General features: G+C 39.5%; 1 protein-coding gene across 6 annotated transcripts in view; it reads right to left on the bottom strand.

Moving 5' to 3' along the window:
* Positions 1–23504, bottom strand: part of FAF1 (Fas associated factor 1) — a 447925-nt gene that overhangs the window by 29249 nt on the left and 395172 nt on the right. For 5 of the 6 annotated variants that reach the window (XM_036255377.1, XM_036255373.1, XM_036255376.1 and 2 more), the window contains one exon: positions 21086–21298. In XM_036255377.1, coding sequence (XP_036111270.1) covers positions 21086–21298 — 213 coding nt within the window. Of the gene's footprint in view, positions 1–15849; positions 15944–21085; positions 21299–23504 lie in introns of all 6 variants that reach the window. The other variant, XM_036255372.1, reaches the window with a different exon arrangement.

The raw sequence follows: 23504 nt of genomic DNA, 5'->3' as shown, positions 1-23504 counted from the left end.
ATGTTTCTCCTTTTCCCCCATTGACACCCTCCTCCCGATCCTCCCCACCCCCCAGCATTGTTGTCTATGTCCATTGGTTTTGCATACATGCAAATAAGTTCTTTGGTTTATCTCTTCCCTCCCCCCACCCCCTTCTTCTTAGGTTTGTCAGTCTGTACCCTTCTTCTATGACTCTGGGTCTATTTTGCTCATCAGCTTATTATATTCATTATAATATTCCACAAATAAGTGAGATCATGTGAAATTTGTCTTTCTCTAATGGGCTTATTTCACTTAACATAATACTCTCCAGGTCCCTCCATGTCATTTCAAAGAATAAGAAATCTTTCTTTCTTACATCTGCATAGGATTCCATTGTGTATATGTACCACAGATTTTTAATCCATTCATCTATTGATGGACAACTCTTGGGCTGTTTCCAGATCTTAGGAACTGTAAATAGTGCTGCTTTGAACATAGGCGCACATATATTCTTTCTGATGGTATTTCAGGCTTCTTAGGATATATTCCTAGAAGTGAAATCACTGGATCAAATGGCAGATCAATTTTCAACATTTTGAGGAAACACCATATTGTTTTCCATAGTGGCTGTACCAATCTGCATTTCCACCAGCAGTGTACTAGTCTCCCTTTCTCCACACCTCATAAGCACTTGTTGTTTGATTATTTGTTGAGGCGGTCATTCTAGCAGGTATGAGGTGATACCTCATATTCATTTTCATTTACAATTCTCTGATTATTAGTGACACTAAGCATTTTCTTATATGTCTCTTGGCCACATGTATATCATGTTTGGAGAGGTGTCTATTTAGATCCTCTGCCCACTTTTTAATTTATTTTTCCTGTGATACTGATTTAGTTTTTAATTTTTTCTTTTTAATTTTATTTTTGTTACAGAAGTTTCTCCTTTTCAACCCAATGACACCTTCCTCACCATTCCCCACCACCCTGTCCCCGGCTTTATTGTCCATGTCCATTGGTTATGCATACATGCATATAAGTTCTGTGGTTTATCTCTTCCCACCCCCAACCACCCCCCCCTCTTCTGAGGGTTGTCAGTCTGTACCCTACTTCCGTGTTTCTGGGTCTACCCTATTCCTCAGACTGTTATGTTCATTATATTCCATATATAAGTGAGATCATGTGGTATTTGTCTTTTTCTGCTTGGCTTGTTTCACTTAGGATAATACTTTCCAGGTCCCTCCATGTCATCTCAAAAGATGAGATCTTTCTTTCTTACAGCTGCATGGTACTCCATTGTGTATATGTACCACAACTTTTTTATCCATTCGTCTACTGATGGACACTTGGGTTGTTTCCAGATCTTACCTATTGTAAACAGGGCTGCTATGAACATGGGGGTACATATATCCTTTCTGATTGGTGTATCGGGCTTCTTAGGGTATATTGCTACAAGTGGGATCACTGGGTCAAATGGAAGTTAAATTTTTAATTTTGGAGGTAACACCATATTGTTTTTCTTAGTGGCTGCACTAGTCTGCATTCCCACCAGCAGTGCACTAGAGTTCCCTTTTCTCCACACCCTCCCCAACACTTCTTTGATGATTTGTTGATGATGGCCATTCTGACAGGTGTGAGGTGATACCACATTGTTGTTTTAATTTGCATCTCTCTGATGATTAGTGATGTTGAGCATTTCTTCATATGTCTCCTGGCCATTTGTATGTCCTGTTTGGAGAGGTGTCTATTCAGCTCCTCTGCCCATTTTTTAATTGGGTTCTTTGTCTTCCTTTTGTTCAGTCATATGAGTACTCTATATATTTTGGAAATTAACCCCTTATCTGATGTATCATTGGCAATGATGTTCTCCCATACATTGGGTTGCCGTCCCGTATTGATGGTGGTTTCTTTTCCTGTGCAGAAGTTTTTTAGTTTCATGTAGTCCCATGTGTTCATTTTTTCCTTTGTTTCTGTTGCCTTAGGTGATGTATCAGTGAAAATTCTGCTGCGTATGATGTCTGAAATTTTGTTGCCTACATTTTCTTATAGAATTTTTATGAATTCACGGGTCACATTTAAGTTTTTTATCCATTTTGAGTTTCTTTTTGTGTATGGTGTAAGTTGATGGTCTAGTTTCATTTTTATGCATGTAGTTGTCTAATTTTCCCAACACCATTTATTAAAGAGACTGTCTTTACTCCACTGTATGCTCTTGCCACCTTTGTCAAATATTAACTGAGCATACTGCCTTGAGTCCATGTCTGGGTTCTCTGTTCTGTTCCACTGGTCTCTATATCCGATCTTGTTCCAGTACCAGGTTGTTTACAGTCACTTTTTAGTATAACCTGATATCTGGTATTGTGATCCCACCTACTTTGTCCTTCTTTTTCAAAACTGCGGTGGTTATTCCGGGCCTTTTTTGGTTCCATATGAACTTTTGAAGTATTTGTTCTAGTTCTGTGAAATGTGTCGTTGGTATATTGATGGGGATTAGATTGAATCTATAGATTGCTTTGGGTAATGTGGACATTTTAATAATGTTAATTCTTCCAATCCATGAACAAGGTATGTGCTTCTACTCTTTTATATCATCCTCTATTTCTTTTTTCAATGTCCTGTAGTTTTCTGCAAATAGGTCCTTTACTTCTATGGTTAAGTTTATTCCAAGGTATCTCAATTTTTTGCCGCAATGGTAAATGGGATTGTTTTTTTCAGTTTCTCTTTCTGTGAGTTCATCATTGGTGTATGAGACTGCCATCGATTTCTTGATGTTAATATTGTATTCTGCTACTTTGCCAAATTCATTTATTAAGTCTTGTAGATTTTTAATGGAGTCTTTAGGGTTTTCTATGTATAATATCATGTCATCTGCAAATAATGACAGTTTCACTTCCTCCTTTCCAATTTGGATCCCTTTTACTTTTTCTTCATGTCTGACTGCTGTGGCTAAGACTTCCAGTACAATGTTAAAAAATAGTGGCAAAGTGGACATCCCTGTCTTGTTCCTGTTCTTAATGGAAATGTTTTTAGTTTCTGCCCACTGAGTATAATGTTGGCTGTTAGGTCTTTCATATATGGCCTTTATTATGTCAAGATATGATCCCTCTATTCCCACACTGTTGTGTGTTTTTATCAGAAATGGATGCTGGATTTTGTCGAATGCTTTTTCAGCATCTATTGATATGATCATGTGGTTTTTATTCTTCATTTTATTTATGTGGTGTATCACATTTATTGATTTGCAAATATTGTACCAGCCTTGCATCCCTGGAATGAATCCCACTTGGTCATGGTGAATAATTTTTTTGGTGTATTGCTGAATCCGATTTGCTAGTATTTTGTTCAGGATTTTGGCGTCTATGTTCGTCAGGGATATTGGCCTGTAGTTTTCTTTCTTTGTAGTGTATTTGTCTGGTTTTGGAATTAGAATTATGCTGGCCTCATAAAACGAGTTGGGAAGTCTTCCTTCTTCTTGAATTTTTTGAAATAGTTTGAGGAGAATGGGTGTTAGTTCTTTTTTGAATGTTTGGTAAAAGTCCCCAGTGAAGCCATCTGGGAGTCTTGATTACCTCTTCAATTTCCTTAGTTGTCACTGGTCTGTCCAAGTTTTCTATCTCTTCCCGGTCCAGTTTTGGGAGACTGTGTGTTTCTAGAAATTTGTCCATTTCACTTAGATTGTCAAATTTGTTGCCATATACTTGTTCATAGTAGCTGTTAATGATCTTTTGTATTTCTGTGGGGTCAGTTGTTACTTCTCCGCTTTCATTTCTGATTTTGTGTATTTGGGTTCTCTGTCTGTTTCTTGGTGAGTCTAGCTAAGGGTCCATCAATCTTGTTTATCTTTTCGAAAATCAAGCTCTTTGTTTCATTGATCCTTTGAATTGTCTTTTTGGTATCGATGTCATTTATTTCTCCTCTGATCTTTACTATTTCCTTCCTTCTACTTGCTCTGGGGTTTTCTTTTTGTTTGCTTTCTAGTTCTTTAAGTGGTGAGGTAGACAGTCAATTAGAAATTTTTCTTGTTTCTTGAGGTAGGCCTGTAGTGCTATGAACTTCCCTCTCAGAACTGCTTTTGCTGCATCCATAGATTTTGTGTTGTTGTGTGTTCATTTTCATTGGTTTCCAGGAAGTTTTTAATTTCTTCCTTGATCTCCTCAGTAACCCACTCATTGTTTAATAACATGTTATTTAACCTCCATGTGTTCAAATGTCTTTGCATGTTTTTGTTGCAACTAACTTCTAGTTTCATGCCATTGTGATCTGAGAAGATGCTTGATATGATTTCAATCTTCTTGAACTTGTAGATTCTTAGTTTGTGTCCTAACATGTGGTCTATCTTTGAGAATGTCCCATGTACACTTGAGAAGAATGTGAATTCTCTAGTTTTGGGGTGTAATTCTTTGTAGATATCTATTAATCTATTTGGTCTAGTGCTTCATTTAGAGTCTCTGTTTCCTTGCTAATTTTTTGTCTAGAGGATCTATCCAGTGGTGTCAACGGGGTGTTGAAGTCCCCTGCTCTGATTGTATTGCTGTCGATTTTTCCTTTGAAGTCCTCCAAAAGATTTTTAATATATTTTGGTGCTCCTATATTGGCTGCATATATGTTTATCAAGGTTATATCTTCCTTTTGGATAGATTCTTTCAATATTATGTAGTGGCCTTCTTTGTCTCTAGTTATGGTCTTCATTTTGAAATCTATTTTATCAGATATGAGTATTGCTACCCCAGCTTCTTTTGCTTTCCGTTTGCTTGGAAAATATTTTTCCATCCCTTCACTTTCAACCTATGTGAGTCTTTTGTTGAGAGGTGGGTCTCTTGTAAACAACATATAGATGAGTCATGCTTTTATCTAATCAGCTATTCTGTGTCTTTTTATGAGAGCATTCAGGCCATTTACATTTAAGGTGATTATTGATATATACTTATTTATTGCCATTTTTGTTTAGTTTGATTATATTTTTTCCTATTTCTTCTACTTACACTAGTTTTTTTTTTTTTTTTAACATTTCTTGCATTGCTGATTTGGTGCTAATCTATTCCTTTAGCCTTTTTTTTTTTTTTTTTTGACTGGGAAGCTCTTTATTTGACCTTCTATTTTGAATGACAGCCTTGCTGGGTAGAGTAGTCTTGGATTCAGATCCTTGTTTTTCATGACCTTGATTACTTCATGCCATTCCCTTCTGGTCTGTAGTGTTTCTTGTGAGAAGTCAACTGAGAGCCTTATGGGGTTTCCTTTGTAGGTAATCTGTTGCTTATCTCTTACAATTCTCCCTTTGTCTTTAATTTTTGGCATTTTAATTACTGTGTTTTGCTGTGGGCCTGTTTGTGTTCTTCTTACTTGGGGCTCTCTATGATTCTTGAATTTTCAATGCCTTCTTCCTTCATCAAATTAGGGAAGTTAGCCCTGGCCGGTTTGGCTCAGCAGTTAGAGTGTCGGCCTGCGGTCCGGAGAGACCCGGGTTCGGTTCCCGCTAAGGGCATGTACTTCGGTTGCAGTTTGTCCCCGGCCCTGGTTGGTCGTGAGGGTGGCAGCCACTCGATGTGTCCCTTTCATGTCGATGTTTCTCTCTCTCTCTCTCCCTCTCTCCCCCTCCCACTCTATCTGTACAAAAATTGGAAAAATATCCTCGGGTGAGGATAAAAAAAAAAAAAATTAGGGAAGTTTTCTGTCACTATTTCTTTGAATATATTCTCTAACCCTTGCTCATTTTCTTCTTCTTTGGGGACTCCTATGATGCTAATATTAAGTTTCCAGTTGTCCCACAGTTCTCTTAAGCTGTCTTCCTGTTTTTAATCGTTTTTTCCTTTTGGTTCTGTGATTGGGGCATTTTTTTCTACCCTGTCTTCTAATTCGCTGATCCGGTCCTCAGCTTCCTCTACTCTGGTCTTTAGACCTTCCAATTTGTTCTTTATTTCTGATATGTCACTCTTGATCTCTTCTTGGTGGTTTTTAATTTCCAATTGGTTTATTTTCAGCATCTCTATGTCCTTACTCATGCTGTTGAGCTATCTCAAGATCATGGCTCTGAATTCTAGCTCTGTTTACATGCCTAACTGGTCCACATTGATATCATCTTCAGTGGAGGTCTCTTGTTCTTTCATTTGGCTTTTGTTTCTGTGTTTCGCCATTTTGGCTATCACAGAGGGCTTTGGAGCCTGCCAAGTTTTCCCTGTGGGTATTGGTGTTTTGCTGTTTGTGGCTCCCTCTCCTGGGTTTAGATGAGCGAGGGAGGACCCATGTTAAACACCACTGACAGGTCTTACTTTCCTGGTTGAGTTGCTAGCCCAGCAATGATACTGTTATCTTCTAGCATTTTGCCTAGAGGCTAGCAGTCCAGGTTACTTGAAGAGTTTTGGGTCGTTAGTTGATTGAAAAACTCCCTCAGGTGCTCAGCATAAGGGGATTTCCCAAGGGTGGGGCAGGTGCTGGTCATTAGTGAGCCTCAATTTGCATTTCAATGGCCCATAGGGTGGGGATGAATCTCTGAGGGAGGGGCTGCTGCCTCTCCCCAGAGCCCTGGGAAGGAGCAATATGGCCACCGTCCTGCATGGCTGCAACTCATCAAAAGCTCTGAGTGCCCTCCAAATCCCGAGTGTCCCCACACAGTTCCAGTCCAGTCTGCCCCCCCTCTGCCAGAGCCCAAGGTGAGTGGCTGTGGCTATTTTAGCCTGTGTCCTGGCTCTGCACTGTGGAGTCGCTTGGTAGTTTAACCCGAGGGCACTGCTCACAGCTAAGGTTGCTGCCGAGCCACTGACTGTGGGCTCCCAGCCCCCGTCTCATATCTTCGCAATCCTACCAGGATCGAGTCAGGTTCCCTGGTTATATGGTCCTCGCAAGCTGCTTTTCTGTTGCTTTTTCCTGTCGATTTGTCTGTGTTTTAGTTGTAATTCCAGTTTGGTCCTGGGAGACGGTCTGTGTAATTTCCATTCACTCCGCCACCATTTTGGAATCTCCCAAGATCCTTTGCCCATTTTTAATTGGATTCTTTGTCTTCCTTTTATTGAGCTGTATGTGTACTCTATATATTTTGGAGATTAACTTCTTATCTGATGTATCATTGGAAAATTATGCTCTCCCATAGAGTGGGTTCCCATTCCATTTTGATGCTTGTTTCTTTTGATGTGCAGAAGGTTTTTAGTTTGATGTAGTTCCATTTATTAGTTTTTTTCCTGTTTCTTTTTTTTTTTAATTTTTTTATTTACATTTTTATTTACAGTTTACATTCGATATTATTTTGTATTGGTTTCAGGTATATAGTATAGTGTTTAGACAGTCCTGTACTTTACAAAGTGTTCTCCCTAATAATTTCTTTTTCTTTTTTTAATCTTTATTGTGGAATGTAGAATGTATTACAGATGTTCCACATTTTTTCCCCCATTGACTCCCTCCTCCCCACTCCCGCCTCCCTCCCACCTTTTCCCACACTATTGTCTGTGTCCATTGGATATGCATATAAGTTCTTTGGTTTATTTCTTCCCACCCCCCCCTGCCCTTTCCCTTTGAGGTTTGTCAGTTTAGCAACCAATTTGTACTTCTTAATCCCTTCACCTTTTTCACCCATTCCCCCAAACCCCCTCCCATATGGCAACCATCAAAAATGTTCTCTGTATCTATGAGAATGTTTCTGTTCTATCTGTTCATTTTGTTTGTAGATTCCATTGTTGATAGATATGTATTCATTGCCATTTTGTTTGTTCATATATTTTATCTTTTTCTTAAAAAAGACCCTTCATCATTTCATATAATAATGGTATGGTGGTGATGAACTCCTTTAACTTTTTCTTGTCTGGGAAAGTCTTTATATGGCCATCGATTCTAAATGACAGCTTTGCAGGATAGAGTAATCTTGGTTGTAGGTTCTTGCTTTCCATCACTCTGAATATTTCTTGCCACTCCCTTCTGGCCTGCAAAGTTTCTTTTGAGAAATCAGCTGACAGCCTAATGGGAACTCCCTTGTAGGTAACTAGCTAGCTGCCTTTCTCTTGCTGCTTTTAAGATTCTCTCTTTGTCTCGAACCTTTTGCATTTTGATGATGATGTGTCTTGGTTTGGGCCTCTTGGGGTTCATCTTGTTTGGGACTCTCTGTGCTTCCTGGACTTGTATGTCTGTTTCCTTGACCAAGTTAGGAAAGTTTTCTGCTATTATTGTTTCAAACAGGTTTTCAATTTCTTGTACCCTCTCTTCTCCTTCTGGCACCCCCAAGATGCGAATGTTGGCACGCTTGAGGTTGTCCCAGAGGCTCCTTACACTATCCTCATTTTTGGATTCTTTTTTCTTTTTGCTGTTCTGATTGGGTGTTTTTTGCTTCCTTATATTCCAAATCAATGGTTTGCTCCTTGGATTTACGTACTCTATTATTGAAGCTGTGTAAATTATTCTTTATTTCAGTTAAAGCCTCCTTCGTTTCTAACTGTGCATCAATCATTTCTGATCTGGTCCTTTTTTATGCTCTTGGGGCCCTCACTGAGTTCACTGAGCATCCTTATAAGCAGTATTTTGAACTCAGCATCTGTTAGGTTGCTTATCTCCATTTCGCTTAGTTCTATTCTTGGGGTTTTGTTCTGTTCTTTCATTTGGGACCTGTTTCTTTGTCTCCTCATTTTGGCTGCCTCCCTATGTTTGTTTCTGTGTATTACTTAACGAGCAGTATGGGGCTAGCTGAGACCAGATGCTGCTCGTTTGAAAAAATTTAGGAAAACCCGAAGCAGGATACAAGTCAGGCCAATCCTATGGTTAAGCAAGTGGCAACAGCTTGGGTGGGCCTGAAAATTGGGTGAGGCGGGGCGGGCCCTCAGGGAGTCACCAGGGCGGGGCTACCAGTGTGAGCCAGGTTGCTGGAGTCCCAGATATGGCGACTGTCTGCCGCCCCAGGGAAGGGCTCACCAAAGGAACAAAGGCCTCTGACAGCACGTTTGTCCTACAGAAAGCCCCCTCTCCAGCCCTCGCTCCAGTGCCAAACAGCTCTTCCCTGTATATCTCTGGTGCCCCTCGAGCTGCCTCCCCTCCAAGTTTAGAGGGAGAGAGTCCGATCCATGCGCGAGCCCTTTAAGGAGCTGCCTGAGGCTCCAGCCGCGTCAGCCTCCCTGAGCCTCAGTTCCTGCTGGTTTTTCCAGCCAGAAGTTATGGGGACTTCTCTTCCTGGCACTGGAACCCTGAGCAGGGCACCTGGTGTGGGACGGGGATCCTTCAGTCCTCAGGAAGGACCTTCCCAGCCGAGGTGTCCTCCTGATTTTTATCCACCACACGTGGGTGTGGGACCAGCCTGTCGCGCCGCTGCCCCTCCTACCAGTCTCGATGCAGCTTCTTTAATTCCATAGTTGTAGGACTTCCATTCAGCTTGATTTCAGGCGGTTTTGAATAGTGGTTGTTCTGTAGTTTTGTTGTAACTTGGATGTGGTTGTGGGAGGACGCGATACTGCGTTTACCTACGCCGCCATCTTGACCGGAAGTCCCCTCCTTTGTTTCTCTTGACTTGTGTGTAGTATCAGTGAAAATTCTGCTGCGTGTGATGTCTGAAATTTTGTTGACTACATTTTCTTCTAGGATTTTTATGGATTCACAAGTCACATTTAAGTCTTTTATGCATTTTGAGTTTATTCTTGTGTATGGTGTAAGTTGGAAGTTGGTGATCTAGTTTCTTTCTTTCTTTCTTTTTTTTTGCATGTAGCTGTCCAATTTTCCCAACACCATTTATTACAGAGGCTTTACTCCCGTGTATGCTCTCGCCACCTGTGTCAAATATTGATCTTACTGTCTTGGATCAATTTCTGGGTTCTCTATTCGGTTCCATTGGTCTATATGCCTGTTCTTATGCCAGTACCACGCTGTTATGATTACAATGGCTTCACAGTATACAGTCGTCCCTCACTTATCGAGGTTAATCCCTTCCAGACTCTAGTGGTTGCACCTGGCATTGAAAGATTCCTGGGGTGCTTGAATACATAGGCCTACAGTCCATAAGTACAGTAATTTTAATTTTAATTGTAATTGTAATTGTAATACAGGGGTGTAAAATTGACTCCAACGAGCACATGCTGTATCATTTTCACTGCCTCTATCAACTTTTAATGAATATATTTGAAAAAAACCGTGATAGAGTGAAGCCGCAAAAGTCGAAGCACGACATGGCGAGAAATGACTGTATTCTGATATCCAGTATTGTGAGTCCCTCCTACTTTGTTCTTTTTCAAGATTGCTGTGGCTATTCGGGGTCTTTTTGGTTCCATATATACTTTTGGAATATTTGTTCTAGTTCTGTGAAGTATGTTGTTGGTATTTTAATGGGGATTGCATTGAATCTAGATTGCTTTGGGTATATGGACATTTTAATGATGTTAATTCTTCCAACCCATGAACAAGGTACAAGTTCCACTTTTTTTTATATCTTCCTCTATTTCTTTTTTCAATGTCCTGTAGTTTTCTGAGAACATGGTCCTTTACTTCTTTGGTTAGGTTTATTCCTAGGTATCTTAGTTTTTTTGCTGCAATGGTAAAAGGGATTGGTTTTCTGGTTACTCTTTCTGTGAGTTCATTATTGGTGTATAAGAATGCTCTCGATTTCTTGACGTTAATTTTGTGTTCTACTACTTTGCCAAATTCATTTATTAGCTCTAGTAGATTTCTGATGGAGTCTTTAGGGTTTTCTATGTACAATATTATGTCATTTGCAAATAATGGTAGGTTCATTTCCTCCTTTCCAATTTGGATCCCTTTTATTTTTTCTTCATATCTGATTGCTCTGGCTAAGACTTCCAGTACTATGTTAAATAAGAGTGACAAAGGTGGGCATCCCTGTTTTGTTCCTGTTCTTGAGGGAAATGATTTCTGTTTTTGCCCACTGAGTATGATGTTGCCTGTAGATATGATCCGTCTAGTCCCACACTGCTGAGCATTTTTGTGTGACATGGGTGCTGGATTTTGTCGAATGCTTTTCAGTGTCTATTGATATGATCAAATGGTCTTTATCTTTCATTTAGTTTATGTGGTGTATCACAATTATTGATTTGCAAATATTGTATGAGCCTTGCATCCCTGGAATGAATCCCACTTGGTCATGGTAAATAATTTTTTAAATGTATTGCTGGATCCAATTTGCTAATATTTTGTTAAGGATTTTGGCATCTATGTTCATCAGGGATATTGGCCTGTAGTTTTCTTTCTTTGCAGTGTCTTTATCTGGTTTTGGAATTAGAATTACGCATAAAATGAGTTTGGAAGTCTTCCTTCTTCTTGGATTTTTTCAAATAGTTTGAGGAGAATGGGTGTTAGATCTTTAAATGTTGGGTAAAACTCCCCTGTGAGGCTGTCAGGCCTGGGCTATTGTTTGATGGTAGTTTCTTGATTATATCTTCAATTTCCTTAGTTGTTGTTGGTGTGTTCAAATTTTCTATATTTTTCCTGTTCAGTTTTGGGAGAATGTGTTTCTAGAAATTTGTCCATTTCGCCTACATTGTCCAATTTGTTGGCGTGTAATTGTTCATAATATTTTTTAACGACCTTTGTATTTCTGTGGTGTCAGTTGTTACTTCTTCTTTTTTGTTTCTGATTTTGTTTATTTGGGTTGTTTCTTTTTGTTTCTTGGTGAGTCTGGCTAAGGGTCCATTAATCTTGTTTATTGTTTCAAAAAACCAGCACTTTGTTTCATTGATCTTTTGAATTGTTTGTTTTTTAGTTTCTATGTCATTTATTTCTGCTCTGACCTTTACTATTTCTTTCCTTCTACTTGCTCTGGGTTTTTTTGTTTTTTTGTTTGTTTACTTTCTAATTCTTTAAGCTGTAGTGTTAGAAAGTCAATGAGAAATTTTTCTTGTTTCTTGAGGTAGGTCTGTGATGCTATGAACTTCCCTCTCAGGATTGCTTTTGCTGCGTCCCACAGAGTTTGTGTTGTTATGTGTTCATTTTCATTGGTTTCCAGGAAGGTTTTCATTTTTTCCTTGACCTCCTTGGTATCCCATTTGTTGTTTAATAACATGCTATTTAGCCTCCATGTGTTTGAATGCTTTTGCTGTAATTGATTTCTAGTTTCAGGCCATTGTGATCTGAGAAGATGATTGGTATGATTTCAATCTTCTTGAACTTGTAGAGACTTAGTTTGGGTCTTAACATGTGGTCTATCTTTGAGAGTGTCCCATGTGCACTTGAGAATAATATGAATTCTGCAGTTTTGGTGTGTAATTCTCTGTAGATATCTCCACTTGATCTAGTGCATCATTTAGAGTCTCTGTATTCTTGTTAATATTTTGTCTAGAGGATCTATCCAGTGATGTCAGTGGGGTGTTGAAGTCCCTTGCTATGACTGTATTGCTGTTGATTTCTCCTTTGAAGTCCTCCAGGAGTTTCTTTTTGTATTAAAAAACATTATTTTGGTGCTAATCTGTTGGGTGCACATATGTTTACCAAGGTTATATCCTCCTGTTGGATAGATCCTTTCAATATTATGAAGTGGCCTTCTTTGTCTCTAGTTATGGCCTTCATTTTGAATTCTATCGAATATGAGTATTGCTGCTTCAGCTTCTTTTTACCTTTCCATTTTCGTGGAAAAATTTTTTCCATCCCTTCCCTTTCGACCTATGTGAGTGAGCCTTTTGTTGTGAGGTGGGTCTCTTGTAAACAACATATATATATATAAGTCATGTTTTCTTACCCTTTCAGCTACTCTGTGTCTTTGGATCAGAGCATTTAATTCATTTACATTTAAGGTTGTTATTGATATGTACTTATTTATTGCCATTTTTGTTTATTATGGTTATATATCTTCCTATTTCTTCTGCTTATTACAACAGTCCTTTTAACATTTCTTGCAGTGCTGGTTTAGTGCTAATATATTCCTTTAGCCTTTTTTTTTTTTTTGGTCTGGGAAGCGTTTTATATCACCTACTACTTTGAATGATAGCCTTTCTGGATAGAGTAGTCATGGTTTCAGATCCTTGTTTTTCATTACCTTGATTACTTCATGCCATTCCTTTCTGGCCTGTAGTGTTTCTGTTGAGAAGTTGGCTGAAAGGCTTATGGGGGTTCTTATGTAAGTAACCTGTTGCTTATCTCTTGTTGCCTTTAGAATTCTCTTTGTCTTTAATTTTTGGCATTTTAATTATTACGTGTCTTGGTGTGGGCCTCTTTGGGTTCTTCTTACTTGGTGCTCTCTGTGCTTCTTGAACTTGTATGCTTTTCTCCTTCACCAATTTAGGGAAGTCTTCTGTCACTATTTCTTCAAATATATTCTCTAACCCTTGTTCACTGTCTCCTTCTTCTAACACTCCTATGGTGCAGATGTTGTTACTTTCATATTGTCCCACAGTTCTCTTAGGCTGTCTTCCTGCTTTTTAATTTTTTTTTTTTCTTTTTGGTTCTCTGATTGGGTAATTTTTTCTACCCTGTCTTCTAATTCACTGATTCAATCCTTGGTCTCCTCTACTCTGCTGGTTATTCCTTCTAATGTGTTCTTTATTTCTGCTATGTCATTCTTCATTTCCAATTGTTTGGTTTTCTATGTTTCTATATCTTTACTCATGCTGTTGAGCTCTTTACTCATCCTGCTGAGCCTCCTCATAATTATTACTCTGAACCCTACCTCTGATATCTTGCTTAATTCCATTTCATTTATCTCTTCTCCTGTAGAATTCTCTTGTTCTTTCATTTTGGACTTCTGTTTCACCATTTTAGCTCTCAGTGGGTTTTGGAGCCCGCCCAATTTTCCCTGTGGGTGTCGGTGTTCCTCTGGTTGTGGCTCCCTCTACTGGGTTTGGATAAGTGTGGGAGGACCCACGTTAAAAACCACTGCCAAGTCTTACTTTTCTGGGTAGATCTGCAAGCCAAGAAAGGGTTCAGTTATCCTCTAGCTTTTGCCTGGAGGCTATTAGTCTCAGTTACTCGATGAGCCTCAATTTGTAGCCCTCAGCTGAATGAAAAAATCCCTCAGGTGTAATAGGATTTCCAGCAAGTGGGGCACTTGCTTGCTATCAAATGTAGATGTTAATGAGTATGAATTTGCATTTCTCTGGCCTGGCCTGGTAGTGTTGAATTCCTGAGGGAAGGGCTGTTGCTTCTCTCTGGGGCTCTGGGAAGGGGCTCTTTGAATAAGATGGCTACTGTACTATGAGGAAGTGATTCAGCAGAAAACTACCAGTGTCCTTCCCTCCAGTTCTCTCCTGATATAGGAGCGCTGGACTCTCTCCACAAAGTTCCAGTCCAGTCTGCCCTCCCTCTGCCAGAGCTCAGGTGAGTGGCTTTAGCTGATTTGGTGCTTTTTAAAAAACCCTGCTTTCTCAGCGGGAACTGCTCACAGCTAAAACAGCCCTCCACTGCTGTCCATGGGCTCCCAGCACACCTTCTCGCACCTCTGCGGGTCATATCAGGCTTGATTTGGTGTCCGTTTTCTGTCCCTATTATATGGGTTCTCTCCAGCTGCTTTTCAGTTGTTTTTTCCCGATGATTTGTCTTTATTTTAGTTGTAATTCCAGTTTGGTCCTGGGTGATGGTCTGTGTAGCTTCCATTCACTCCGCTGCCATTTTCTCTCCTCCTTATACACTCATCCATTGATGGGCATTTGGGCTATTTCTAGATTTTAGCTATTATAAATAATGCTACTTACGTTGGGGTATATATATTCTTTCAAATTGGTGTTTTAGGATTCTTAGGATATATTCCCAGAAGTGGGATCACTGGGTCAAAAGGCAGTTCCATTTGTAATTTTTTGAGGAAACTCCATACTGTTTTTCACAGTGGCTGAACCAGTCTGCACTCCCACCAACAGTGTGCTAGGGTTCCCTTTTCTTCACATCCTCACCAGCACTTGTTTGTTGATGGTAGCCATTATGGCAGGTGTGAGGTGCTATCTCATTGTAGTTTTAATTTACATCTCTCGGATGATTAGTGATATTGAGCATTTTTTCATGTCTATTGGCCATCTGTATGTCCTCTTTAGAGAAGTGTCTATTCAGGTCCTTTGCCCATTTTCTAATTGTTTGTCTGTATTCCTGATGTTGAGTTGTATAAGTCCTTTATGTATTTTGGAAATTAACCCCTTATCAGATGTCTAACTGGCAAATATTTTCTCCCATACAGTGGGGTCCCTTTTCATTTTGTTGAGGTTTCTTTTTATTTTGTCTTTCCTTAAATACATTTTTATTGATTTTTTTTTAAGGGAGAGAGAGAGAAACACATCAATGTGAGAAAGATACCTCAGTTGGCTTATGTCCTGCATGCCCCCCACTGGGGATTAGGCCCACAATCTGGGCATGTGCCCTGACTGGGAATCAAACTGGGCCCTCCATGTCCATGGGACTACACTCAATCCACTGAGGTGCACTGGTCAGGATGCTGATATTTTCTTTTGCCGTGCAGAAGCTTTTAACTTAATGTAGTCCCATTTGTTTACTTTTTCCTTTGTATCCTTTGCCCTAGGAAATCACCTTAGTTGTAAATATTATGTAAACAGTTTACCAAATGACTTTAAGCTATAAACTCAAGTGTCCTATGGTCAAAGTACTCTGGAAGCATTTTTCCTTACAACGTGGCTTTTTCCTGTAGGTCATTACAACCACTGGAAATTTTTATCAGGAGTGAGATGAGATACCATCAAATCCATGCTTCAGAAAAATAACCAGAGAGAGGATGGGTAGGATGAATGGGAGGTGAGGTAGACAAGATTGGAGTCAGGAAGATGAATTAGGAGGCCACGTGGTTAATCTGGGCTATTAAGACTTAGGCAGTGATACAGAAGAAAGGAGAGAAAAAAACAAACAAACAGATTTGAGACAGAATTGATATTGGGACAAACCAGATATTAATTGCATTCAATCCACAATCATGGTTCTTATTCTCCAAATCTTGACCATTTAGGAACTGGAAAATCTCAAATAATTTGATATATCAATGTAACACACCTGAGGGGAATGGAGCAAACTCAGCAGTAGTAACTTTAACATGTATTTCACTGATTAGATGCTTCATCTTGCTGTATAGATCGGTATGTGAGTCCTGAGAAAGAAGACACCTACTAAGAAGGGCTCCTGGTGACTAATTGGGCTTGAACTGAAAAAAACAAAACAAAAAACAGAGCCTACCAGTCCTTTCTACACAGGGCCCTCATACACAAACTGATTTCAGGGAGAGGCCTGCACTGAACTGCCCGTACTGTGTTTCTGCCATCTGAGCCATTCTGACCTTATAAAGGAGTCTCTGGAATCCTATTTCAACCACTAGGACTGAGGCTTTCCTCATGTATTGGACCTGTGAATACATTCAGTTCTTTGTTTTAGAATACACATACAATGTCTGAAACTGCATTTCTGAATGCATGTTTTTCTGCTTTTGGGGTTCACGTCTATATATTGGGAGGAAGAAATGTTTTTGGGGCTGTGTAATTACATAAGTGACAAGGCACACAGGTAACCTGTCCTGAAGCTAACCTGCCAATACCATCCTTCTTTCCAATGTATTCTGCATTTTATAAATTGGAAGATCTCAATTTCCAGTTGTAGGTGCAGCTCTGAGTGACATGGATACAAATGGACAGAGGAGGCAGGAAGGGAAAGAATTGTAAAATAGAAAAATAAGGAGAACTAAAGAGTGGAATGAAGAAGAGGATAAAAAGGGTGAAACAGGATTGGAAAGAAGAAGGGGAGGGATGGGAAAAGAAGGAGAGAAAAAGAAGAAGGTTGGGGATACTGACAACCACATACTGAGTGGCGCTGGGCCACTCTAGGTCTAGAGGGAAACTGGGGGGCTGGCAGGGACCCCTTACTCTGGCTCTTAGCCAGGGTGAGTAGTAGTGGGAGTCAGTGCCATTCCTTGCTTTTAAGACTCAACTACTTCACTACCAACTATTTTGTAATGCCCAAGTAAGGCAAACAGGCCACTGATGTTCACATGGCTCTAACATCCAAGAGGTAGAGCTGAATGACTCAAACTCTGGAAGTGAATACTAAATCTTCTCTTGGTAACTGTTATTAGCAAAATGGAGACCAAAATAACAAAAAACAAACACATTAACAAAAAATGAACAAATAAATCCTGACAATCAGTTTTTCTGGGGAGGCATGAGTCTGCTGCTATTTTGGTCATTCCACAGTGCTCAGTTCAGTGGTATACTCACCAGACATTTAGTAAATAGTTGGACAGCTGGAAAATCTTAACATGAAGTATTGTTTTGGTTGGGGGCAGAGGCACAGAAGAACGTTTAACAGGTCCTTTGGTGAGAAACTAGTCTCTGCTTTGTGGAGAAAAGCCTGAAGACACAATAAGACTCCTAGAGCTGGTCTTATGTTATTTGTTATTAAAGAGGTAAGGTCTTAAGATGTGCTTTTTAACAGTCTTTAGTTTGGCTGTAATTTAAGATGACTTTTACAAATTAGATCCTAATCCTTGCAGCACAGATGGCTGTTACAGAATAGCCTTGCAAAAACACTAGTCATTTGACTTGAAAAAGCATTCAGAGAAGGATGAAGGGCCATTAACTCTCACCCCACCCTAGCTCTAGGAAGTCTAACAAGTCCTGGGTGGGCTTTCTGGGTTTAGGTTTGGGTCTGGAATTTGGGTGGGCCTAGGGCATCTGTTCTTATTTGGAACAACCTCTCTAGTTCACCCTGGAACCAGAGTTTTAGGATTAGACCTGAGGTCATTAACATTCAACAACAGTAACTGAATGCTTATGGGTGAGGCACCATGCAAGACCAGGGGGGATGGACATGAAGATGGTATGGGCAGTCTCTGTAAATAATTAAAGAACAACAGGACAAGTGCTATGAGAGAGGAATGTACAAACTGCAATGGGTACATAGGTGAGGAGCTTGGGAGAAGGGTGGGGGGCTTCCCAGAGAGAATGACATTTGAGCTGTACATTAAATGATGAGTTCCAACAGGCCAGAAAAAGTGGGAAGAGAACAATATAAAAAAGCACGGAGGCATGAGAGTCTCTTGTGTCTTTAGTGAATAGTGAGTAATCGCATATCTCCCGGCAATGGAAATAATGAGGGGCAGGATTTAAGGTGAGAGAGGTAGGTATGAACCAGATTGTAAAGAGTTCTTAACATTCTAAGGGGTCTGTACTTATCCTAGGGCAGTAGAGAGCTACTAAAATTTTTAAACAAGAAAGGGGATGATCAGAGTGGGATTTTAGAAAAACCACTGTGTAGCAGATAATTTCAGGTCGACCCAAAACCATAAAATAGACCTGTGATGGATACTGAGAAACTCTTGATTTCTCCTATAGCAAGAAAACTTTGATTAGACTTTTTCTCTGGGCAACTGGGCCAAACTTAATCTAAATTGCCCTTGGGCTGAGGATAAAGGTAGAAATGGAGTCAGGTGTAAAAGGGACATGGGTAGACATCTTGTTAACTAGATCAAGTAGTGTTCTTCAGCAGTGTAAAACAACGTGTGCATGACTGAGGTCTAAATCAATAGTAAATTTTCTCTAAGACTAAGTGACTAATCCTCCATTGACACGTAACAGTCTGCACTGAAGAGGCTGTATTCTTGGCAAGCAGATAGCAGGCCCAACAACCCTCTGCATTTCACTTTACAGTTCCCCTACTTTCCACAATCCACATTTTTACCTTGTGGGAAGACATCACTAACACCGATCATAAAACTTAGATCCTTTTAAGAGATTGTTGGTCCCCCATCCCCAATAGTCAGATCTAAAATTAATTTGAAAGAAGAGAAAGTTTTATTTTGAAAGCTAGAAGGTGCCTTTCCTAGTACTTCCATTTCACAGAGGAGACCCAGAAGGGGAATGAAAATAACCAAGAGGTAGGATCTTAAAGTTCTCATCACGAGAAAAAAAAATGTAGTAACTGTATAATGACAGATGTTAACTAGACTTATTGTGGTGATCATTTTGCAATGTACAAATATAGAATCATTATGTTGTATACATGAAACTAATATAAACTTATATGTAAATTGTACCTCAATTAAAAAACAAAACAAAGGTTGGGAAGAACTAATTTAGCTCCTAAGTTTTATAAGTTCTCCGAGGTGAGATAGTCATCATAGAACATAAAGCTAATCTTGAATCCTTCATAATGCCCTTCTCTAAGTTTCACACATTTAGAGTTAAACTACGTGACAGAATTTAAGGTTTTTGGATGTGTGGTTCACACTGCATGTAAACACACATGTTCCCTTGTACATGTTTGTACACTATATAGCATATGAATAAAGAAGAGTTTGGAGCAATAGGTAGAGCTGGTGAGAGAGAGACCAATGGCCAGCACTTGGGGTACCCTCTAGTTTCCTTGATTTAGACATAAGGGGTAGGATCCTCATCCCATTTAGGGGATTTAGAATTTGTGGCTATATGGTGGAGCTAAACATTCCACTGGCTTCTGTCTCTATCCTACAAATCTGACAGCCAATGTGAGGGACTAAGATGAACACTAACCAAATTCTTGGTTTTTCTGTCCAGGTTACTAAAGTTCACACTACTTGATCATAATAGAACCACAGAATATTAAGATTTGCTATGTATCTTAAAGGTAAGCTAGTCCAAGTCCCATCCTTTATAAAACAGGAACACCAAGAATGAATCCTTCTTCGATATACATTCATTATTGCCGAAAAAGGATCATTCACTAGTGTTGGGTTATCTCCAGTGATAGGAAAATTGCTACCTTACAACACAAGGTATTCCTTTTAGAAAATTCTTTCTTACAGGACACTTTCTTGCCTCCTGTAACTTTCAACTGATTGGTCCCATTTCTGTCCTCGGAGCCTCGCAGTCAGATCCCCTTTTCCATGGCAGGCCTTCAATTAGCTGAAGACAACAATCCTATCTTCCATGGCCTTTCCTTCTCTAGAGGAAATGTACCTCAAATGTTACAATTTCTAGTTCCCTCACCTTCCCATTAGCCCTGCTCTAAACATGCTCATGTTTCTTCACACTTCAGAATGGGAGTTTAAGGATTTTTTCACGGGTAGTTTATCTTAGAATAGAACTGAATAAGACCATCAAGTTAACCTCCTATTGGGATTATAGGATTACATACCTAAAAATGTAGGTAGTCTTTTTTTGGCAGTCAAAACACATTATTTTATTTTTTTAAATCTTCACGCAAGTGTATTTTTCTATGTATCTTCAGATAGAGTGGTAGGGAAGGAGGGAGAGAGCGGGAAAGAGAAAGAAACAATGATGTGAGAGGGACACATAGATTGGTTGCCTTCCGCACAGACCAGGCCTGGGGACCGAACTGTAACTGAGGCATGTACACCTGACCGGAATTGAACCCATGACTCATTGCTCTGTGGACCAATGCTCTAACCACTGAGCCAAACCAGCCAGGGCCAAAACACATTATTAATGTATATTTAGCTATAATCTCTGCTAAAGCATGGTCTTTCCATCCCAAATTGAGCAACTGATATTCTAAACTTAATCTCTCTATCTCTGTATTTCTCTAGGTTCGTTTTTGTTTATTTTTAGTATTTTAAGGTTTTCCTGGATCTTATTTTCCATAATCCAAAAACCTGACAACGTCTTCATTTAAGTTGCTAATAAGCACAGTGAGTAATAAAGGATTAAATATAAAACCTCTTGATTCCCTCTAGGGAGAGGGCAGTCTCTTAGTCAACACTTTCTGGACACCTCCATTTAATCAGCAATGAATCCACTTAACTGTAGATTTCTCTCTCTACTTTGCCTCAGAATACTTATGAGAGACTATTAAGAATCTTGCTGAAATGCAGATACATAGTGAATATAGGTTACTCCCTGACTTCCAGGCTAATAAGAACTATCAAATCACAAAATACTCTTGGTTTAACTTATTCTTAGTAAACCTATAATCATTGATCTAACTGCTATGCTGTTAAACACACAATTTTCATATCTATTCTGAGGTTTACAGAGATGAGATCTTGGGAAAGCCTGTATGAATGCTGGAAGAAGGGAAATAGCTAGGGAAAAACAAAAGCAAACACCTACTACCTAAATTCTAGCATAGGCTACGGGGCATAATTTTGCTGGCCTAGGAGGCCATACCTTCCCCAAAGCCTGAGAAAAGAATGGTGTGCAGGACAGTGTAGCAGGCTGTGCCATGGGACCTTCTTTGGACTACACCCCTAATGATGGGATATCTCCCATGTGGACACATTCCCAAGATAGGCATAGGAACTTACGTCTCTCCTAGGAAAGGTGCTCAGTAACTTGAATTCATCCCATGGAAATCCTTTGGAAGCTACAAAATCAAAGACAATCTGGAGCTTGTTGCTGGCCAGGAAACGCCGCTCAAGGAACTCTCCACTGGGGGTCCGGATCCGCAGTTTGCTCACAGGCTCGGCATCTTCTTTTGGCTCTGGAGGTAAAGCCTGCTCTAAGGAAAGCCGAATGGCCTAGGAGAGCAAAAACCAGGTGTAATGGGTGAGACTGTGGGGAGTAGGGGAGACAGAGACTAGAAAAAAGCTGCTATCTAGAAACTCATCAAAAAGTTTTTGCCCATTTATTAACTAAGCCTAATACCTGAACAAAAGAATCATGTGTTTTTCATTTTCTTAATATTAGCCCAGAGATTTTCAACCTTTTTCATCTCATGACACACATAAACTAATTACTAAAATTCTGCAGCACACCAAAACATATATTTTTTACCAATCTGACAAAAAAGAGGTATAATTTTGATTGATTTACAAACATAAATAAATAAATAATAGTAAATACTTATCCTTTTTGCTCCAAAGTGATTTTTAAAAAAATCAGGTACCTGGACATATATAAAAAGATTTCTGGTACCAAGAATTAAACAATTAGATGCAACTTTATTATGAGATGTGATCAGTAAGATACTGGATGGCTATTGTGTTCGCTGTTGTCATTTTTTAATTTGACAACCTAAGGTAAAAGAGGTCAGTGGCCCTGACTAAATAGGTATTGCATGTTTTACAAATTCTTGTGGCACACTGGTTAAAAATAGCTCTGTTAACCCAAGTGGCAGTTAATTAAAATAATCCCCACCTTGATGACAAATTATTAAAATGATAGGTAACTCTATAGGAAAAAAAAAAAAGTAATTTAATTTTTTTCTTTTTTCTCTTCTTTATTCCTGAAAAGCTCAGGTATTTGTGATTGAGAAACGAGGTATCAAATATCCAGTTGTTTCCTTTCTAAGATAAAAATTAAGGCTATTAAAAGCATTTACAACACACACACACACACACACACACACACACACACACACACACAAACTACTTATATTTGAAAAACATACACTTCTTAAGTAGAAATGACTTAAAAGTTTGTAGAATATTGAATAATATATTAACTTCAAAATGGAATAGGCCCTAGCTGGGGGGCTAAGTTGGTTGGAGAGTCGTCCAAAAAGGCTGTAGGTTCGATTCCCGATACCTCGTACATACCTCGGTTGCGGGTTCCATCCCCAGTTGGGTTTCGTATGGAAGGCAATGAATGGATCGATGTTTCTCTCTCACATTGATGTTTTACCCCCTCCCTCCCTCTTTTATGAAGATTATATACACCATATATATATAAAGTTCCCTGTGTGGTATCTGATAGATAATAAGCCTCAGTTAGTGGTTGCTTGGGGTTGTACTAGTTAAACAGTTCTACTCCCTCATTAAAAAAATTTATATTTTTATTAATTTTTAGAGAGAGAGGAAGGGAGAGGGAGAAAGATAAACATTGATGTGAGAGTGGAACATTGATTGGCTGCCTCCTGCATGCCCCCTACCAGGTATCAAACCCACAACCTGGGCATGTGCCCTGACCAGAACTGAACCAACAAATTTTTGGTGCATAGTATGCTGCCCAACCAACACACTGGCCAGGGCCACTATCACTTTATTTTTTTTTTGTTAATACTCACCTGAGGATATTTTTCCATTGATTTTTAGAGAGAGTGGAAGGGAAGGAGGGAGGGGGTGGGGGAGGAGAGAAAGAGAGGGCACATCAATGTGGGAGAGACACACAGATTGGTTGCCTCCTGCACACACCCCAACTAGGGGCTGGGGATGGAACCTGCAACCCAGGTACATGCCCTTGACCCTGAATCAAACCTGCAACCCTTCAGTGTGGGAGCTGACGCTCTAATCACTGAGACACATCAGCTAGGGTGGGCCACTCTTTTACATATGGGGAAGCTGATACCCAGAAATGGAGACAAAAGAAACAGCTCAAAAATTAGAATAGGAAGTTACACTATTTTTGCCATTTGGGGGTGGGGGGGTGGGCAGCATGAGCAGCAGTTTATTTAAACTGGTGTCCTGGGTCAGCAATGAGTTTCAGTGGAATAGTTTCAAGTATTAAACTATTTTAGTAATGCTGTCATATATTAATAACCCAATGAATATATGATGCTGTATACATCAAAATTGGATTCTAGTTGTATTATGTCTTTATAGCATTCCATATACTGTACTGCAGTTATTTATTCATGTCTGGGTCTTCCACTAGCCTGAATGCTACATTAGGGTGTGGGAACATGTCTTACTTCTTATTCCAAGTGTAGTGCATAGCACAAAATGATGCTCAACATGTAATTGATAAGAGAAGGAATCAACAAACATGTTAATTGGAATAATGCAT

This window comes from Molossus molossus, unplaced genomic scaffold (genome assembly GCF_014108415.1).
Source record: "Molossus molossus isolate mMolMol1 unplaced genomic scaffold, mMolMol1.p scaffold_m16_p_12, whole genome shotgun sequence".
NCBI classification, from domain to species: domain Eukaryota; kingdom Metazoa; phylum Chordata; class Mammalia; order Chiroptera; family Molossidae; genus Molossus; species Molossus molossus.
Note: the sequence above shows the minus strand (reverse complement) of the source record. Positions and strands in the feature narration are given on the sequence as shown.